Source organism: Ailuropoda melanoleuca, chromosome 8 (assembly GCF_002007445.2).
Source record: "Ailuropoda melanoleuca isolate Jingjing chromosome 8, ASM200744v2, whole genome shotgun sequence".
Classification (NCBI taxonomy): Eukaryota; Metazoa; Chordata; class Mammalia; order Carnivora; family Ursidae; genus Ailuropoda; species Ailuropoda melanoleuca.
The window spans coordinates 18,717,972-18,738,401 of NC_048225.1; the positions used below are offsets into that span (position 1 = coordinate 18,717,972).

A 20,430-nucleotide genomic window follows, 5' to 3' on the forward strand; every position below is an offset into this window, starting at 1 on the left:
GGGGGCGGGGGGGGGCGGGGGTTGGAAAATGGTTTGCGTGATACCATTTTGGACCAGTGGGTTTTTTAAGTTTGAATGAATCCTTACTTGTGGGGTGCCAGGAGAGGGAAAAAAGACGGTGAATTCAGGACTGGCTGTGTTCAGTTTGAGATTCCTGCTGGACTCCGGAAAGTTCAGTACCAGTGCAAATGTATGATAGTGTTATTAACATTTCTCGGGGGTTTACTGTTCGCCCAGCCTTCTGGTAAGTGCCTTATGTAGCAGTTAATGTGCTCAATCCTCAAAACAGTTGTCTGAAGTTACTTACAACTTAAAAGGTGAGGTGACAGGAATGTAGAGAGAGGGAAATAGGCTGCTCTGAGTGACTCAGGTGGGTTTGATCTGGAAACCTCTATGCTGTCCAGTAAAGCTTTCTGCAATGACGGGCATGTTCTGTATCTGCACTGTATCTGCAAAGGGCCACACGTAATTATTGAGTACTTGAAATAAAACTAGTATGGCCAAGGGCCTGGGTAGCGCAGTTGTTAAGCATCTGCCTTGGGCTCAGGGCGTGATCCCAGCGTTCTGGGATCGTGCCCCACATCAGGCTTCTCCGCTAGGAGCCTGCTTCTTCCTCTCCCACTCCCCCTGCTTGTGTTCCCTCTCTCGCTGGCTGTCTCTCTCTGTCAAATAAATAAATAAAAAATAAATAAATAAAAATAAATAGCCACCTGTGACTAGTGAGCGCTCAGTCCTCTGCCCTTCTATCTTTGGGAGTCATCAGGATATCCATCATAACTGAAGGCTTGGGTGCGGATAAGACTCCCCAGGGACATTGCTGTGGATTCTTCCACGGGTCACAGGCCTATCTGAGAATCCAGTGAGAGTATATAAATCATCTCCTATGAATATATCATATTATTGCGCAGTATTTTGATAATTAGAGGTTCACGAAGGTCAGGTTCCCCTGGCATGAAGCTGGGAGGGGAAGGAACCCAACAGAATGTAAACTTGAGAATGGAAATCTCATCTGTTTTGTTTACTACTCTATACTCGGTATCGAGATTCCCAGTGCCTGGTACATAGTGGGTATTTGGTAATTTATTAAATGAGTGGCTGAAATAGAAGGGTCCATGAAGCTTCGTAAAAAAGAAGAGAAAAACAGAAGCAGGACAAAACCCAAGAACCAGGAGAGGGTGGTGCCACAGAAGGCAGGAAAGGTGAGGTTTGGAGAATGGGAGTAATCATCAGTGTCAGGCCTGCCTGTGTGGTCAAAAAAGGTTAGGACGGGGCGCCTGGGTGGCACAGCGGTTAAGCGTCTGCCTTCGGCTCAGGGCGTGATCCCGGCATTATGGGATCGAGCCCCACGTCAGGCTCCTCTGCTGTGAGCCTGCTTCTTCCTCTCCCACTCCCCTGCTTGTGTTCCCTCTCTCGCTGGCTGTCTCTGTCTCTGTCGAATGAATAATAAAATCTTTAAAAAAAAAAAAAAAAGGTTAGGACAGGACAGCTGTCCTTGACCTCTCAGTAACGGAGGTCCTGGTGGATGAAAGCAAAGAGAGGTGAGGTACTATTCAGATTGCAGTGGCCAAACCAGGAGTCACTGAGGCAGTAGAGGCAGTGAGTGTGGAGTCCAGTGGGTCTCAGTCCTGGTTGCCCACCAGCATCACTGGGAAGCTTTTAAAAAGTACACACGCCTGGGGGCACCTGGCTGGCTCAGCTGGAAGAGCATGCAGCGCTCGATTTCGGGGTCATGAGTTCGAGCCCCACGTTGGGTGTACATATTACATACATACATACATACAAATAAAAAAAAATAAACTTAGGAAAATACAAAATACTCATTCCTGGACATGTTCAGACTCTGACATGGCAAGTTTGGGGAAAGGGCCAAGGAGTCTGCATGACGAAGCTCCCAGCTTATTCTGATGCGGCTTTGATGAAAATTTGGCGCGTGCCAAGTCGCGTATTCCCCCAATAAAACACGGCCACGGAGGAAAGGAAGGAAAAATAAAGGAGTTGAGGGAGAGCTTTCTTCTTTTTTTTCTACATTTAAAGACAACCAGGGGCATGTTTAGAGGCGAGGGAGTTCTTCAGTAGAGAAGGATCAGTGTGTTGTAACGAGTTAAAGGATGTTTAGCTAAAAATTCTGAATCCCTGAATCTTTGACCGGCTTACCCACCCTGCTGCGGGTTTCCATGGGAGCCATTACATGGATGCCGTTCTGCTAACTTTGTAGACAAATGATCCGTCTTCACCTGGAGAGTGTTATTTTCCAAGTAGTGTTTGAGACTATTCAGGTATGTTGTGTAAAAAGCTGGCCGCTATTGGCCATGCCCCAAGTCACATCTGTTTACTTATTTTCTATTATTAGACTTTCCTATACTCATTTGCCAGATGACAGAGTATTCTCCTGTGTTCTCTGCTGTTTCGCCACCTGCCTCTCTTCCCCCTGTTCACCTTTCCTCCTTAACACTGAAATGGTAAATGCCAGAGCCATTTCACAGGTGGCTGTAATTCAGCACAAACATGCAGCCTTCTCTCATCAGTGACCCTACTTTTCAGGTCAGTGACTTTTTTAAATACCCTAAGTGTCTCTTCTCTTCTTCCCTTGCATTGAGCATTTCAAAATATTTATCTGCCAAACTCACCAAATGTTGAGTACAGTTGATGTCCGCCATTGATGGTACCCCCGCAAAAGCTCAGCTACTGCCCTAGACACTTTCTGTAGACGGTTTGTACTATTTCCAGTCCTCACTGCAATTGTTTAAGGTATGTGGTATACCCATGGCTGACGCTGAGAAAAGCTCATTTACCCAATATCATCCCACTAAGTGGCAGAGTCTGGACTCTAAATCCTGAACTCAGATACTGTGATTGGATTACTCACAACTTACTCCTTAACACGGTTCTATAATTTTGGGGGTGGGGGCATAGGCTCAAAGAGGGTAAGGGACTTGGCTAAAATAGAGGGCCGATAAGAACAAAGCCCGGGCCAACACCTAGGTTGGTCTGTTTTGTGCCATTTCTACTGCATTCACTGTCTAAAATAATTTCTTTCCCCATTTTTATGAATCAAAAACCTGTATCAATCAAAGCCACTCTGAGCCTTTTGAAGCTTCCCGTTAACATAAGATAACGCTCTAGATTGCTCTGGTGACAACCAAAAGCAAAGAAATTCGATAAATTGTCTGCACAGCCTTAGTGTGGGTAAATGGACGGTTTCCATTAGGCTCTAGAAATAACAGCTTGCTCGTCCCCATACCTGCTTGGAATCCTGTGAATCTAATACCACCCCCCCGCCCCCGCCCCAGCCCCAGGTTAGGAGGCCATGACCCCGATAAGTGTTGTCTGGAAGAGAAAGAGCTGTCTGTTTCTACATATGAAATACCCACTTAGGAAAAGTACCTAGCAGGGAAGCGGTGCTTTCCAGAGGACACAAGGACACCTTCCTGGTGTCTCATGGGTTCAGCCTGGACTTCTCTGCAAGCGTCCCGGGTTGGGGGAGGGAGGACAGGAGACCAGGGGGATCATGGGAATTTACCAGCCCGCACTGTGGAGCTTCCGGCTCATAGTGTATGATTGTCTGTCTTCCGAGATGTGCTGTGGCTCAGATGACAACGTATTTTTCCCAGCTTGTGCCAGTGTTACTGGTTTCACATGACCTTCCAGGATAAGCTCCCAGCACTAGCTTGCTGGTGGAGAATGAAACCAGGATTACGGATCTGATTTGCTTCAGCTGGTTTCCCTTCGGAATATTCTAGAATTGAGAGAAGCTCCTCCCCACTTTATTTAGTTACACATTCTAGTGTTTCAAAATTTAATTGACACAGTGAATTTTATCTGAAGCTTGAATTTACAGTAGGAGGGGTTTACTTCTTCAGCCGTCTTGAGGGGGGAACTGCAAGCAGTTGCCTGTACAAATTCCCTTTCTTGAGATGTTCAGCGGACTTTCAGTCATCTAGTGCCCAGATCAAATCCTTGCTCAGAGCTGGATTTTTTTTTTTTTAAGGTTTTTCTAACAGACTTTTTTTTTTTCAATTTAAAAAAAATTTTTTTTGTTATGTTAGTCACCATACAGTACATCCTTAGTTTTTGATGTAATGTTCCATGATTCATTGTTTGCATATAACACGCAGTGCTCCATGCAACACGTGCCCTCCTTAGTACCCGTCACCGGCCTATCCCAGTCCTCCACCCCCCTCCCCTCTGAAGCCCTCAGTTTGTTTCCCAGAGTCCACAGTCTCTCATGGTTCATTCCCCCTTATGTTTACCTCCCCTTCATTCTTCCCTTCCTTCGCCTACCCATCTCCCGGCTATTTCTTATGTTCCATAAATGAGTGAAACCATATGATAATTGTCTTTCTCTGCTTGACTTATTTCACATAGCATAATCTTCTCCAGTCCCGTCCATGTTGCTGCAAATGTTGGGTAATTGTTCTTTCTGATGGCAGAGTAATATTCCATTGTATATAAGGACCACATCTTCTTTATCCATTCGTCTGTGGAATGGATCTCAGCTCCTTCCACAATTTAGCTATTGTGGACAATGCTGCTATGAACATTGGGGTGCATATGGCCCTTCTCTTCACTAAGTCTGTATCTTTGGGGTAAATACCCAGTAGTGCAATTGCTGGATCATAGGGTAGCTCTATTTTTAACTTTTTGAGGGACCTCCACACTGTTTTCCAAAGTGGCTGTACCAACTTGCATTCCCACCAGCAGTGTAAGAGGGATCCCCTTTCTCCACATCCTCTCCAACATTTGTTGTTTCTTGCCTTCTCATTTTTGCCATTCTAACTGGCGTAAGGTGGTATCTCAATGTGGTTTTGATTTGAATTTCCCTGATGGCTAATGATTTTGAACATTTTTTCGTGTGTCTGTTAGCCATTTATAACAGACATTTTTATCTGTTAGTGCCCTCTGCTGGACTTCCTCCAAGTTCTTCCTGACTTGAAGCCAGAAAGCCCAGAGTGGACACCCAGGCTGACCAAGGCCTTCATTAAAATGGAGTGGTTGGGGATGTGGCCCTTGACCCTCTGGCATTCCATATCCATGGACACCCTAGTCTGATGGTTGCTTTTTTCATGACCTCAGAAGACTGGTGGATTCATTTAGGGAGCAGGACAAGCTGCCCCGGTGGCCTGCATCATTTAAAAAGGCTCATTTAAGAGAAGAGTTGAAAGAGTTGATGTGAGAGAGGGTGAGCTAACCTCTGGACCTCTGGAAATTCTGCTCAACAATATTATTTCATGGGGATGGAGTGGAGGAGTGCTTAGGCGGCCATCTCACTTATTTAAGGCTGTTGAAAAACAAGTTCCAAAAATGGGAAGAGAGAGGACTAGGCCTCTCCTGGTAGCTATAGGGGAGGAGGGGTCCTCTGAACCCTAGGGCTGTTGCCTCCAGGGATTTGTGTGCAGTCCCTCTTGTTCTGTGTTCACCTTTCTGGCGTGTTCCCTGCACATCCCCAATAGGAGTGTCTGCCCCCTGCACCTTGTCTGTCCTTCTTGTGTTAGGCCAGTATTTGGACAGCAAATACTTGTGCCTTCTCTGGGCCTCCTTTACGTCCCCGTCTCCTAGCACAGTGTCTGGTACATGGTACATGTTTGGTAAATGGAGCTAAAATATAATGTCTCTCCTGTTTTTTTTTTTTTTTGAGATTTTATTTATTTATTTGAGATAGAGAGAGCGCACAGGAGCAGGGGCAGGGGCAGACTCCCCATTGAGCAGGGACCTGATGCGGGACTCGATCCCAGAACCCTGGGATCATGACTTGAGCTGAAGGCAGATGCTTAACCGACTGAGCCACCCAGGCTTCCCTGATTTTCTACTTTTAAATGTTAAGTACATCGACTCTTCCTTTCCAGATTGTAAACGCCGTGAGAGCAGGATCCTTACCTGGTTCATGTCTTTATGGTTCATGACCCACAAAATGCTGCCTTACACATAATAAAAAAAATAATAATGATAATAATAGCAGTTACACACAGCAGTTCATAGGTGCCAGGCACTGTTCTCCATACCTCACATATGTTCATTCTTTAATCTTTGCAACAGCTTTATAAGGTAAGAACTATCATTAACATGTACCTCCCATTTTGTAGGGAAGGAAAATGATGTTAGATCATTTGCTCAGGGTCAGATTAACTAGGGAGTGGAGGGGCTCGGGTTCAATCCCAGGCAGCATATTCCGGAGTCTAGACTTAATTGTTGCCTGATGCTGTCTCTTGTTGGTATATGTGCCTATGGAAGGCATTACATAAATATTTGTCAAGTGCATGCAGGTTATTTAGAACCAATAAACCGTTTGAGGGTGATCCATTGGCGCTTTCATCTCCACCACCTGAGCTGCTTCCTGAGCAAAGGAAGGCCAAAAGGGGGCATCAGAAGTTTGGTTCTAGTTCGGGTGTCGGAAGCGCTGGATGGCTTTTGTTCTGGTTTGGAAGTCAACAGTGCCACCTAGTGGAACAGCTTGCTAATGGCAGCTCGGAATTATTTTTCTGAAACCTGGTACATTGTCATTTAATTCTGGGAGCCCCTTGACTAGCTTAACTTTAAGTTTTGATTGCCAGAGAGAAGGTAGGGTGAGAAGGAGGAACGAGATGAAATGGAGTCAAGCCAAGTCTCTTCTTTGAAGAGGCTGTGATGCTGATCCTGGTCTTCTGGGTTTGTCGAGTGCCATTGGCTGTTAGTGTAAAACACTACCCTCCAGACCCCTTCCCTTCCACTTCGCCTGTTGAGTGCTGCTAGTAGTACAGACCAGCGTTCCTCTTGTAATGCTCACCCTGTCTGCTTTGGAATTTGAGTTCAATCAGCCGTGGGTTGCCCACCGTAGTATCCCAGGTTCTATAGGAGATGGTGCCTAGATGCATTATAACAAGTTAGCCCCAGTGGAAGAAATCCCACGGGTCAACAACACCGTAGCACCGTTTTGTGAGAAGGAGTTGACCTCGCGAAGTGGGATACGAGGAGGAGCCGCTCCACAGGGAACAAGTAGCTTTTACTCCGTGTAGAGTAAATGAAAGAGGAAGGACTTGTGTACACACTTCGGTTCTGCCAGGCAATAGGAGGCTGGCTGTGTTTGGTGCTCTTCTGATTTCTAATGTATTTGAAAATTCGATACAAATTGTTTCTAAGTTCATTTCCTTCTTGCTGAAAGAACAGAACCTACAAGCGTGGTTGCAGCTGTGACCACAAAAAATCTTGGGCCGCTTTGGAGGAGAGTGTACCGGCACGGGAGCAAACTCTCACCCTACCAGAGTGTGCAGAGTTTGAGCCTAGCCGGGGTCTCGTCTAAGGAATGTACTCTGTGGAGATCAGTGAATTCTTCTGTCCTGAACATTCCATCAGAACAAGGAAACAGTTGGGTTATACGGGAGCCTGGGTTACAGTAACATTTATGGTAATAGGAATTTATTATTAGACTCTTATATTTGTGGCTTTGTACGTCTAATGATCTCAGGACTTGCTTATTCAGCTCTGCCTTAATTATTCATTCTGCCATTGTAGCAACACAGCAGCCACAGATTATATGTCAATGAGTGGGTGTGGCCGTGTTCCAATAAAACTTTATTCATGACTCTGAAGTTTGAATTTCATTCAATTCTCACGTGTCATGAGATGTTATTCTTGTTTTGGCTTTTCCCCCCAACCATTTAAAAAAGCAAACATCATTCTCAAAGGGCTGTAAGAGAAAAAGCATTGGGCAGCTCCCCAAAGCATCGGGCAGCTTCAGCTTTGGCCTGAGAGGGCTAGAGTTTGTTGACTTCTCATCAAATGCTTGGATTAGTTAATGAATAACAATACAAATTATATGTTCATATGTTCAGTTAGCATCATAAGGTGCCTGAACAGCTTTTCTTTCTCCCAAGTAAGATGAAAGAGGGGTGAATTCCACATAGCTTCCGCGAAAGCATTTTAAAGAGCTCTGTGAACTGAAGGCAAGGCCTAGAATCATCTTGCCTGCAGGGGGCTCAGGAGCGGAGGGACGCTACCCTCTAATCCCTCCTTTATCCTCACCCTCTTCAGCCTTCCCAGGAGGTAGAGAAGCAGGCCCGGTGACCTCTGCCCCCATCAAAGTCTTTCTCCCTGCTGGAATTCTCCCCTGCCTCCCAGACTGTACCTGCCTCTTGAGAGTTTCCAGGGACGTTGAAGAAGGATGGGATTGTTACCCTGCCCTGCAGAGTAAGAGGCCCCAGTATAGAAAGTGCTGGAGGCATTGGCTCACTGAGAATATGTAGCCAAGGGGAAATCAAGGTAACAGGTCAGAATCTTCCTCTTCTGCCTCACATGTGATGGGTGGAGTTCGCATCGCATTTGTGTCATTTCTTATGTCTGTTGCCTGTCAGGACACCCTGTATAAAGTCACATGGTGGGAACTGGTATCTTTGAAATTTTGTAACCCGGTTTCTTTGTCTAGATGACCTCCCCCAGTGTTGAGAAAGAAGTTAACGGTTCATATCCTGTGTCTTTCTTCAGCAGCCAGCAGAGCAGCCAGCAGAGCAGCCACGATGATGATTCGAGCAGGTTCCTGAGCCCTCGAGCACGAGAGGAAAGGTAAGGCCAAGCAAGGAGGGAGGGGATGGGGTGAAATGGGTGAGTGCGGTTGCCCTTCCAGCACCGGAGGGGAGAACCGTGGGCGAGGGCAGGGAGGGAGGAGACTGCCAGACCTCTGTGCTCAGACCGGCCCTAGAGACTGGATGTTCACCCAGGAAGTGAGAGCACTGCTTCTAAAGGCTTCTGGTGTTCGGCAAGGAGCAAAGTCAGTCTGTGGCAAACGGAGGTGCTGGGAAGACCTGAGCGTGGGCTTGGCTTGAGGCACATCTTAGGGGCTGCGTGCAGGGCGGATGGTGCCCCGGGGGCAGCTGTGTGGCCTGGCACCGCCTGTGTGACAGCAGATGACAGCGGCATGCCAGGATAAGAGTGGGCCGTAGGTGTCAGAGGTGAATGGGAGTGGACAGGCAGGGGACAGGGAGCACGAGGAGGCTCCAAAGCGTTGGCTGGAGGATTCGAGGTCTGACTCGTTCAGCACTCAGGATGTGGGGCCCAGCTGGCCTCTGCTCCATGGAGAGGCTGCGCGTGGTAGACGGAGGGGTCTGTTGTGCAAGCGAAACTTCGGTGCTTGTGAAAAGGAGGTCTCCGTTGGCATGCCACAGGGCTCTGCTTTTGGTCTAGCTCTGTCTGCTCTTTTGTCAACAAACCAGATGAAAAGGAGAAGGAACTTTTACATCATTTATCAGACTTACGGCTGACACTCAGCTGAAGGGGAGTAGAGAGAGAAGACTGAGGGTGACAGACTCAGGCTTGAGTATTTCAGATGGAACAGTGGGTGCAAACGACAAATATTTTTTTTTAAAGGAAAGGTGCTATTTATACTATGTATTTATAAATCTATATTAGAATAGTTTCTTTTTTAAAAAATATTTATTTATTTATTTATTGACACAGAGAGAGACCACAAGCAGGGGGAGCAGTAGAGGGAGAAGCAGGCTCCCCACTGGTCAGGGAGCCTGATGCGGGGCTCAATCCCAGGACCCCGGGATCAGGACCTGAGCTGAAGGCAGCCGCTTAACCGACTGAGCCACCCAGGTGCCCACTAGAATAGTTTCTTAAATGTAGGATTACCACAAGGAGCCTACCTTGACAGGATTTCACGTGATAAAGAACTTGGGGGTTTTATTTACCAGCAAAATACGAGCCAATAACATGACAAAGAGACCAAATAATTTTTGAAAGTCTGAATTCGCTCATTAAAAAGAGAAAAAGCTCTCACTGGTCGTACTGCTTTGACCATATCAGGTGTATCATGTCCAGTTCTTTGGAAATAGATACTGATTTTAAGAGTCCAGAAAGAACGGTCGGGATGATAATGTATTATTGTAAGGACCTGTTGAAGGAAAGTGGCTTAGCCTGGAAAAGAGAAGGTTTGCGGTGACTATACCACCACTCTTGAAGTATCTGAAAGCCTAAGAAATAGAGCTAGAGGCCGAGAGGTCCTAGTGAGAAGGCTTTCGGCTCAGGATGAGGAGGAACTCTGATTTGAGCGGAGGCCTTGCCAAGTAGAGCAGTTCCCTCTACGAAGTGTTCCAGCAAAAGCTAGATGGTGTGTCCTAAGGGATTCCCTCCTGGGCAAGAGTGTGGGGCCTGGGGAATCCTCGTACATGTCTCTCTTTACATTATAAAGTTGTGTAGTCCTGCCCTAATTCTCAAGTATCAGTTCGGCTCATCAATTCTAACAGGGCAGATAGGAGGCAAAGGGCCCCCAGGGGCAAAGACTAATCATTCTTGTCAAGATGCTTAATCAGTTATGATCTGATGGCAGTTCCGTCTGTCTCTTGAGTGGCTTACACTCCCTTTTCAGTGCTTTCTGGAATTCATCCGCCATACTCGCAAAATTAGAAGGGGCCCTGGAGTTCCCTTGGCACGGAGAACTCCCTTCCCTGTGCTTGGGCGTCAGGGAAGTGTGCTGTCCGCTTCTGGTCCTGATGTCTTCAGTTGGTCCTCGCCTGTCCCCTCTCTGACTAGCAGCTCCTTAACGCCTTTTACCTCAGCTGCTTGGGGCATTCTTAGGAGAGAGAGACTGGGTGGTGAGTTGCCGACTCTACCTTTTTCCCAAGGCAACCTCAGCTCTTACTCTAGGACGTGCGTGCTTGCCAACGAGAGAGCCCTGCCTTTTGTTCGCTTTTTGGGATTGTATATTGACATACATTCTATTCTAGCTCCTTCAGTGCCCACTTCCTCAACCAAATGAAATATTGCAAAGGGTCTCCAGTCCAGACCTCTGCCCAGAAGAGTCCTCTAGATGTCTTCCCTGATCCTTCCCCTCCTTGGCCCCCTGATTGCCCCCCAAACTTCATGGTGGACAGTGGATATCATTTTGCATCAGCTCACCTTGGGCAGTATGGGGAATGAAGCTCTGATCAGAAGTATGTTTCCCCTGGTGGTCCCTGCGGACCCCTTGCCTCAGAAACTGAGGACTGGTACGTGTTCACCGTGGCCATTCTGAATGAAGTCTTTCCTCTTCGCATCCAGTTGGTTCTGGAGAGAACAGATCCCCAGAGTGCTCATTAATCACCAGCCTCAGTTCAGAGCAAACCCTTGACACTCTGCCCCTAATCCTTCCTCTAATATGTTTTTACCCAATTAAGAGACTCTCTGTAGCGTTTTGGATGTTGGTCTGTGTTCTCCTGGCCTGGGGCAAGCATGAGATCCAAACCCCGGGGGGAGATCCTCAGTAGTGGTGAGGGTCTGGCTCCTTGCTCCCGGCCTCCATTTGATGGACAGCACACCCTGATGGTAATGGCGGCATTTCCGATGGAGGCGAGGCCTTCGTGTGATCTCATTTATTCTCGCAACTCTCCTGAGAGGCTGCAGAGCACGTATTATGGATTGAAAATGGTCAAGTGGGGGGTGGGTAACATAGACCCTTTTCTGTGGTTGCTCTTAATTCTCTAAACCACGTGGTCAATTAGAGGATGAAGGGCAGTTTCATAGAGCAGGCGAAAAAGAAAAAAAATGAACATTGATTTCTTCTGTTTTAAAGATAAGAATTCTAATACTTCAGTACGACGTACACTTTCAGTGGGTTAAATAAAACGCCAATTTTTTTTCTTGTACGAGGTTCAGCATAGATAGAATATTTAGAGATAAACTAGCGTCCTTTTGTAGTTTAACAAATGCCCACATGATAGCAAAGGGGGAGATGTCTCAGTACGGCATCCAAACCCAAGGGCTTCTGAGAATTTCCCTCCCCATTCACATCAGTCTTGATTCCTGAGGGAGAAACCCTTGGAACCATAATAGGGGCAGTTGGGTGGTGGGCGGGTGGTAATCGTTTCCTGGGCAGGTGTGCATCAGGAAGAGTTGATTTCAGGAAGAGAATCAGCTTTTTGGGAAATGAGGACCATCTCAGAGATAGGAATAATCCCCTCAGGTTTCCAGTAGAAAGCGGAATAGACCCAACTTCTCCAAAGTCGGGGTGTGTGTTTGTGTGTGTGTGTGTAATTGAATACGGGGCATGAATCCATTTTCATGCTTGTAGGTAAAGCCAGGGATACACTTAAAAGACACTGGCGCCCAGGTTCAGCCCAAAATGGACCATTGTCAGGGTTTCTCACGTTGCCAGGTCTTTATTTAGTACGTTCTCTCGATGGCAGGAACTGTCAAACAAAGCCAGAACTGTGGAAAAAGGAGCTGTTTCACTGAGGACGGTTTATGTACACAATGTTAGTTTCAACAGAACGCGATCCCGGTGGACCGGGAAGCCTTTCGGTGGTAGGAGGATTGAGACCCGGGTAGGGCTGGGGTGTAACCAGACACCGAGGCCGGGCTGCTGGCGCTCACGTATCCATTCCTGCGTGCAGGTGTGTGTGCCTCACACCTTCGTTAAGTGTCCGCAAGATGCTGGGGAGCCTGCTGGAGTCCAGGCTGCAAGATGTGTAGAGGCTCAGGGCGCCTGGGTGGCTCAGTCCGTGGAGCGTCTGACTCTTGGTTTCAGCTCAATTCATGATCTCAGGGTAGTGAGGTTGAGACCCGTGTTGGGCTCCATGCTCCACGGGGAGCCTGCTTCTCTCTCTCTCTCCCCCAGCTTGTGTGCACACGTGTACACTCTCTCTCTAAACTAAATCAGTCTTTAAAAAAATAAAATAAATAGATGTAGAGAGGCTCACCAGTGGTGAGCGCCATGGTGTATTAGAAAGAGTGAAAGCCGGGGCTCCTGGGTGGCTCATTTGTTAAGCGTCTGCCTTCGGCCCAGGGAGTGATCCCAGAGTCCTAGGATCGAGCCCCGCATTGGGCTCCCTGCTCCACTGGGAGCCTGCTTCTTCCTCTGCCACTCCCCCTTCTTGTGTTCCCTCTCTCACTGGCTGTCTCCCTCTGTCGAATAAATAAATAAAATCTTTAAAAAAAAAAAAAAAGAATGAGTGAAAGCCTTGAAGTCCAAACAGACTTAGGATTGACTCCGTTCTTCCTTATTAACTGCATCTTTAAAAGCAGTTTACTCACCTCTGCTCAGCCTCAGTTTACTCATTTGTGAAAGTCTTTCCTCGAGAGGAGTCAATGACATAAAATGCGTAAAGTGCCCTCGACTGAGTAGGAACTTGGTCAGTGGTAGTTGCTAGTGCTCTGAGGGGGATGTCGTGCGATTTCCCTCTTTCTGAATGGACCTATACTCTGCTGACCTTGAAGAAGCAGAGACAGAACGTGTAGAATGTTGATCGCCTGTAAAATGTCAGATGTGGACACTAAGGATAAGCAGATGAAGGCACAGACATTGAATTTCGTGTAAAGTAATAAAACTAAAGATTTTGGTCACTTAAGCTGCCTGACCCTGTGCCATGAATCTTGCATACGCTTTGAAGTGTAATCCTCTCAACAGCCCTGTCAAATCGGCGCTATAATTCTCTTTAGGTTTGAGTGTAGGAAACGGAGGCTCAGCGGCGCCACCAAATTTGTCCCAAAGTAGCACAGCTACTGTGCTTGGGGCGAGGGCAGGGGAGAGGAAGGAGGGGGCCGAGGAATCCAGAAAGGCTCCACGGAAGGAGTTGTGCTTCCCTGGGAGCTGCGAGATGAGTAGGAGTCTGTCACATGGGCAGCATTCCCAGGCGAGGAACAAGATGTACATAAGCATGGAGGCGGGAGGAAGCCAGGCATGTTCAGGGACTTCAAATCCTTCAGCGTCGCTGCCGATCGTGTCCGGTGGCGGGGAGCTAGTGAGTGGCTAGCCGTCATCTTTGCACAGGTAGGCAGGTGCCTGATCACGCCTGTGATCAGCCTGCCGTGACAGAGTAGTATTCTTTATTGGGGAGGAGAAATGAAGGAGAGATTCTGAGCACGGGGGTTCCCAGGTCACTTACAGACCCTTGCATGAAAAGTCATTTTGGTCCTAGTGGGAGAGACGGATTTAAGAGGCTAACGTTGAAAGCAGACAGGGAAGGAGCCTGACAATTATTTACCCACCCGTTCCCTATTTAACAAGTATTTATTGGGGCACCTGGGTGGCACAGCGGTTAAGCGTCTGCCTTCGGCTCGGGGCGTGATCCCACATTGTGGGATCGAGCCCCACATCAGGCTCCTCTGCTATGAGCCTGCTTCTTCCTCTCCCACTCCCCCTGCCTGTGTTCCCTCTCTCGCTGGCTGTCTCTATCTCTGTCAAATAAATAAATAAAATCTTTAAAAAAAAAAAAACAAAAAAAACCCAGAAGTATTTATTGAGCACATGCTATATGCTCACTACTCTTGCAGGCATTGGGGTCTGCAGCCATGAACAGGGTAACTGTTGTCTCCCCTCTCATGGTGCTTACGTTGTAGTGGGTGGAAATAGATACCAACAAACAAGTGAATAAGAAAGCATCCAGTGGGAGTGGTGGCTATAAAGATGGTAGACCAGGGCTTTTTGGGATGACACCAAGTTGGGTGGGAAGGGACAGCTTACTGACCTGGTGATGTTTAAGCCAAGACTGGATGGATGCATTTCTGGATTATACTAGTGAGGACAGAAAAGGAGGAACTGGTTGAAGAAATTTGTTAAGCAACTTTGACAAAGGTTGCTTACAGCTGAGGTTGAGGAAGGCACCTAGTGTGAACCCAAGCTTTCCAGCAGGGGCAGCAAATAAAAGGCAGCGTAGTCCGGAGGTCAAGTGCCTGCATGGGTTCTGATGGTGCTTCCAAGCACATGATATATAATCCTGGGCAAACCACTTCACCACTGTGCCCCAGTCTCCTTACCTATAAAATGGGTATAATAATAATAATTCATGCCTCATGATTTATTGGGAGGAGCGTGTGTGTGTGTGTGTGTGTGTGTGTGTGTGTGTCTATGATAATTAGCATAGAATAGTGCCTGGTACATGGCTACTATTATATATATGCTAGTATTATGTGTGTGTGTGTGTATACATAGTTATTAATGTTATATCATTATTATTAAAACATTGTGTAAAGGGGGAAGAATTTGAAGAGCAGGGGTGGTAGTGAGTTTAATTTAGGCATGTCGAGCATGTAGGTGGAGAGATACACCAGCCAGTTGGCTCTACCTGTTTACAGCTCAGGAGACAGAACTAAAATTACTTGTCTGGAAATGAGAATGTAGTCGAGGCAAGAATCTTAGGATCAGCAAAGTGTAAGCAGAAGGCAAAGGAGGAAGGAATTTGCAAAAGATTGCCCCCTGAAGTTGGGAAAAGTAGGAGATGGAAATAACAGACTCAAGAGGGGAGAATCAAAGAGGAAAGAGGTAAGATGAGTACAAACAGGATCTTTTCTTTCTTTTTAAAGATTTTATTTATTTATTTGAGAGAGAGAGAGTGTGAATGAGAGGGAGAGGGAGAGAGAATCTGAAGCAGACTTCTCACTGAGCACAGAGCCCAACGCGGGCTCCATCCCACCACTGCAAGACCGGGGCCGAGTCACCTGAGCGACCTAGAGTCGGACGCTCAACCGACTGCGTCACCCGGGTGCCCCACTAAACAGGATCTTCTGCAGTGACAATTCAGAGGTCACCGGTAACCACTGAGCAGTTTCAGAAGAGAGTATGTGAAGGGAGGAAGAAGAGATTGAGCAAGGAGAATTTATTCTAAGAATTTCCTTGGGAGGAAGAGATGATACCTAGAGAAGAAGGCATGGGTGAGTGGAGAGAAATTTTGTTTTAATATAGGGTGACACAGCACTTTCTAAATCTGAAGTAGAAACCGGTAGGTCAGGGGTGTGAATGTGAACAGAGGACGTGGTTCATTCATGCGCTCAACAAACACTTAACCAGTTGTGCAGTCCTTACTCACTGAGGCTCCAGTCTCGTTGAGGAGACAGGATGAACACGACTGAGGGTGTGACTTAGAAAGTACAAACCTGGATGTGGGCGGTAAAGGAAGGGTTCCGTGGACCCGGACAGAGGACAGAGGGGGCGGGGCGAGGGTGGAGGGGTTGAGCTAAGACTGGAAGGGAGGCAGTGAGGTGAGGCAGATGACAGGAGATGGGGCGGGCGGGAGCTTGGGTGCCCATGAGAAGGACTTGGGCCTTATGCCGAGAGCATCAAGAAGCCGCTGAAGTCTGTAAGAAGGGAGCTGACGGTATCAGATTTGCATTCTGAAGATTGCTTTGTGGAGGAAGGGTGGATGCAGAGAGAGCCGCTCGGGCAGCTCTGGGGCTGTTGCAGCAGAGTCCAGTTAAGGGATATTGGTGGCTTGGACCCGGGATGGTAGTTGTGGAGGAAAAAAAAAAAAGAAAGAAAAGAAGTAAATGAATTCAAGACACATTTAAGGGGATTAAAATGTCCAGGATTTGGTGGTGGATTGGATTTAGGGTGTGAGAGAGAAGGGAGGTCTTCAGAGTTGGTTCTGGGACTCCGACTTGGTCAGCTGGCTCGTGCCCCCTGCAGAAGATAAGGAAGCAAGGTTTCGGAGGCGGCAAGAAAAGATCTCGGTCACAGGTGCCTTGACCAGATCCAAATGGATGTGGATGCAAGTGAGTTCACAGGGCACGTGGTGGGAAGGTGAGGAGGTGAACAGCAGCCGGATCTCTTTTCTCTGTGTAATGGGAACTAGGATGATTCCCTAAGATCAAAAGAGGTGGAATGAGAATAGTGTGAGCTTTGGGTATCGTTCTCGCATCACCTATTCTCTGACTATCTTGAACGGCGTTCACGTCGTACCTGTCTCAGGAGAGCTCACCCTCGTTTCTTCCAGGAGGGGTAGGGAGGGCACGTTTTGTTGAGTCCGCTTTGCGGGAGGAGGCGTGGTGGGCTGTGGTTCGTTCTGTCCCACGCTGGTCTCATGGTATGCGCTGTCCAGTTGCCTTCTCTGTTCCCCGCTAGCCCGTGAGACCCCAGAGGACAGAGACTGTATCTCTTCTGTCTGGCACAGAGTAAGTGCTCGGCATATGCTTGTGGAACTCATGAGTGAACAAATGGAGAAGCCAAGGTGATGGAATTTGAGGCGAAAGGGCAAGCCTCCGGAGCTGCAGGCTCAGCTGATCTCAGCTCAGGTCCAGCCATCAGCATAGAGAGCCTCCTGGTAGGAGGAAGGATGCTTTCTGTTCTACTGCTTCTATCTCAGCTGTTGCCCCCACATAGCCTATTTCCGGAGCACTCTAGCTCCGGCTGCGTGCCCGGCCCCCGAATTCCCCATGGCCCCGTGGCCGCTCAGGTGACCTCTCCAGTTAGCTCCCTCAGCACGGGGAAGGAGCCCAGTAGCAAACCCTCTGGGAGCAGTGCCCGCCGGCCCTCCCCCTCCCTGGCGCACCCGCAGCTGACATCACATGCAGGTATCGCTCCAGCCTCCCTGTCTGAGGACAAAGAAGAGGAGAAAATTCACCAAGTGCCCAGAGCACTGCCAGATGTGGAAGGATGGAGGACGGCTCTGTTTGGAGCTGTGGCTTGGGCCGAAGCCAGAGGGGATCCCGGTAGCACGGAGCCTCCGGCTCTCCCGCCCCGGGTCCTGCACCTGCCTGGGTCTTGGATCGCACCTCAGGGTGGGGGGGGGAGGCAGCCCATCTAGGCGGCTCGGCAGTGAGCCCCCAGCCCTTGAGGTCCCAGCTGCCATGTGGCAGGCCCTCCCCTGAGCCCAGCATGGTGCAGAATCTGCGCCCCGAGGCTGTCTCCTGCAGCTCGGCTGTCAAGCAGGCCTGTCACTACCACGTCTCCTCCCTGAGGAAGAAGCTGTCCTTTCTACGAGCCAAGTAGGTGGCAGGGGCCCCCCCAGAGGTGAGAGCGTGACCAGTTGACCGTTGGGTTGCTTGGGGATGACCTGGGTCTCTTCACAGAGGCAGGAGTGCTTTCGGGGTTGACTCACATGTTTGGGGCCATTGTCGTTCTTTGCCAGGGGATGGGTCCTCAAGAGGGAGAAGGAGTGATCTGTTGCAAGAGGCCGAAGATAAAGGATAGAGGGGTGCAGCCAGGTGAGGAGGCTGTGTGGCCCTTTGTCGGAATGGATGGAATGCTTGATGGGGCCCCACTGTGTGTCTGCCCAAGAGGTTACAGGCTCTCCTGGTTCTTCGTAACTGACCAGGGATGGTTATTTGCCTCTTTGGTGGTAAATTACTTCAGTTGGTAAAGAACTTGGAGGTCCCAAGAGAAAGGTGCCGTGGAGAGTGGTGTATGCTACCTGGTGTCTTTGGGGTGTTGATAATTCCCTTCCGGTGGTAGGGAACCTATGAGTGAGGTACTCGGGGGTATGGACGTCCTGTGTTCACTTCTTAGAGGCACTCACTGGGGACTCCAGAGCTGCCTGAGCAGGCTGCCGGGGAGGTCTGAGGATAAACAGGGTGTGGGGCGCTTTTTCCCGGTGCGGGCCCCCTAGCTGGCAGAACTGTGGTCTGGGGCTCTCTGGTGACCATGCCCCTTGGCCTTTGTGACAAGCAGAGGGGAGGAGGTTTCCCGGCGGGAAAAGATGGTCCAGCCCACAGGAGCACAGTGAAACTCAGAGGCTGATGGGTGTTGGAGACAGAGGGGCACATAAGCTTATGGGCAGGTGTCTGGGTGTTTTTTTGTGAAGAGAAATCAAGCAGTCAGGGGAAGGAAAGGTGGACAGGTGGAGGGAAGGTGGTGAGAGACCGAATAGATTTCAGAGGTAGATGGGGCTGGAGGTGTGGTAGATGACGTGATCTTGATTCTCTTTCTCTCTCTCACCCGCGCGCGCACGTGCACAGACACCCCCAGGCATGGATTCCCATGAGTGTTTAGCCATCTGTTGATAAGAGTTGTTGCCCCTGGGGTGTTCTCATGGCAGAAGTTTTGAGGGCAGTGAACAGAGTCTGAGTCCTTACTCTTAGGAGGGGACTCCTCAGGTACCGACCACCCCGGTTCCTTGCACACAGCAGGCACCCAACAGATGATGGCAGAGTAAGAAACTCCCCCGATGCTACGGTGCGGTGCTGGCGGTGGAGGCCAGCCTCCCTCTGCGGTTCTGCACGCGGTGAAGCCCCAGTGACCTACGGTTGAGCTCGGGCTCTGCCGCTTCCTGGCTATGGTGCTCTCACAGAATCATTCTGTCCTGTCTGAATGTTTCCTTCCTTAAGAATGGAGACAGTTGGGGGGGGGCACCAGGGTGGTTCAGTCAGTGAAGCATCTGCTTTCGGCTCAGGTCATGATCCCGGGGTCCTGGGATCGAGCCCCAGGTTGGGCTCCCTGCTCAGCGGAGAGCCTGCTTCTCCCTCTCCCTCTGCTGCTCCCCCTGCTTGTGCTCTCGCTTGCTCTCTCTAATAAATACATAAGTTCTTAAAAAAAAAAAAAAGAATGGAGACAATTGTATCTACTTTGTGAAGGCTGTGGGGGTCAAAATTAGACGGTTTTAGCCCTGTGTCTGGCACACAGTAAGTGATGTTGCTTTTGTCAGCAAACAGTAGCCTGGGGCCAAGCCTGTGAGTAAGTGGAAGGGGCGTTTTGAGCTGCTGGAGAGCTGTGGGTCAGTGGGAGAACTTGGTTAGGGTAAGGCACAAACAAGTCCACGGTGGCCAGGGGAGACCAGTCATGTAAACCCCGGTCTGATTTCCCAGCTGATTTCCATCTTAGCACTAACCGTGCTGTCACTGTATGTATCTGGTGACCTGGTTTTGGGTCTCCCTCACTAGGGCCTGAGACTTCATGAGAGCAGGGGACTGTCTTTGCTTCATTTACTAGTGTGTACACTGCAGAGCGCAGTGCCCGATACATGCCAGGTGCTCAATAAAGATGGTTGAAATGAGTAAATGAGCACATGAATAACTGTCTAAGGCTCTTTGCCTTTTTATTTTTTTTTTTAAGGTTTTATTTGTCAGTGAGAGAGAGCACCCAAGCAGGGGGAGCGGCAGGTAGAGGGAGAGGGAGAAGCAGGCTCCCTGCTGAGCAAGGAGCCCGATGTGGGACTCGATCCCAGGACCCTGGGATCATGACCTGAGTTGAAGGCAGACACTTAACCAACTGGGCCACCCAGGCATCCCACCGTCTAAGGCTTTTTTACAGCTCTCACATTCCGTGATCATGGGGTTCTGTGACTGTGCCCCAGGTTGAGGGCCACTGACTAGCCCTTCTGTATCTATCAATCTTTGTGACATTTTCATGGTCGTGGTCAGTGGTTTCTGACTGCCCTTGGTGTATTCTCCTTTTCAGATTCACATACACCTATGCTTAGGGGATGGCGTGGTCTTGGACAGACCGCACACATGGCATTTGTGTAGGAGAGGGAAGAACCTTATTTAGGTCTGGGCAGAGAGGCAAGTGGGCGCTCCTGTCTTCCCCTCCCTCCCCGAGTTCCCGGTTCGCAGCTCCTCTCTGCCAGGCCTGGCTGCTTCTGTGGCTGTCAGCAGAACTGTCTGCAGGTGTAACCGTCACCTGCTCTGCGTTTCTCCTACTCCAGCATTTCTCCTTTCCTGCCTGAGAAAGGGGGGTATTAATTATAGCTCAGCAAACTATGCTATCTCGGCCGATGCCTTAGTTGGGATCTAGATTTGGACAACTGGCAGGCAGATGGTAAACCTCATTCCCTAGCT

At 48.9% G+C, this 20,430-nt stretch overlaps 1 protein-coding gene across 4 annotated transcripts in view; it reads left to right on the forward strand.

Moving 5' to 3' along the window:
- GRAMD1B (GRAM domain containing 1B) overlaps positions 1-20,430 on the forward strand; it is a 227,666-nt gene that overhangs the window by 96,043 nt on the left and 111,193 nt on the right. For all 4 annotated transcript variants that reach the window (XM_034666001.1, XM_034666004.1, XM_034666000.1 and 1 more), the window contains exon 2: positions 8,455-8,532. In XM_034666001.1, coding sequence (XP_034521892.1) covers positions 8,455-8,532 — 78 coding nt within the window. The remainder of the gene's footprint in view (positions 1-8,454; positions 8,533-20,430) is intronic.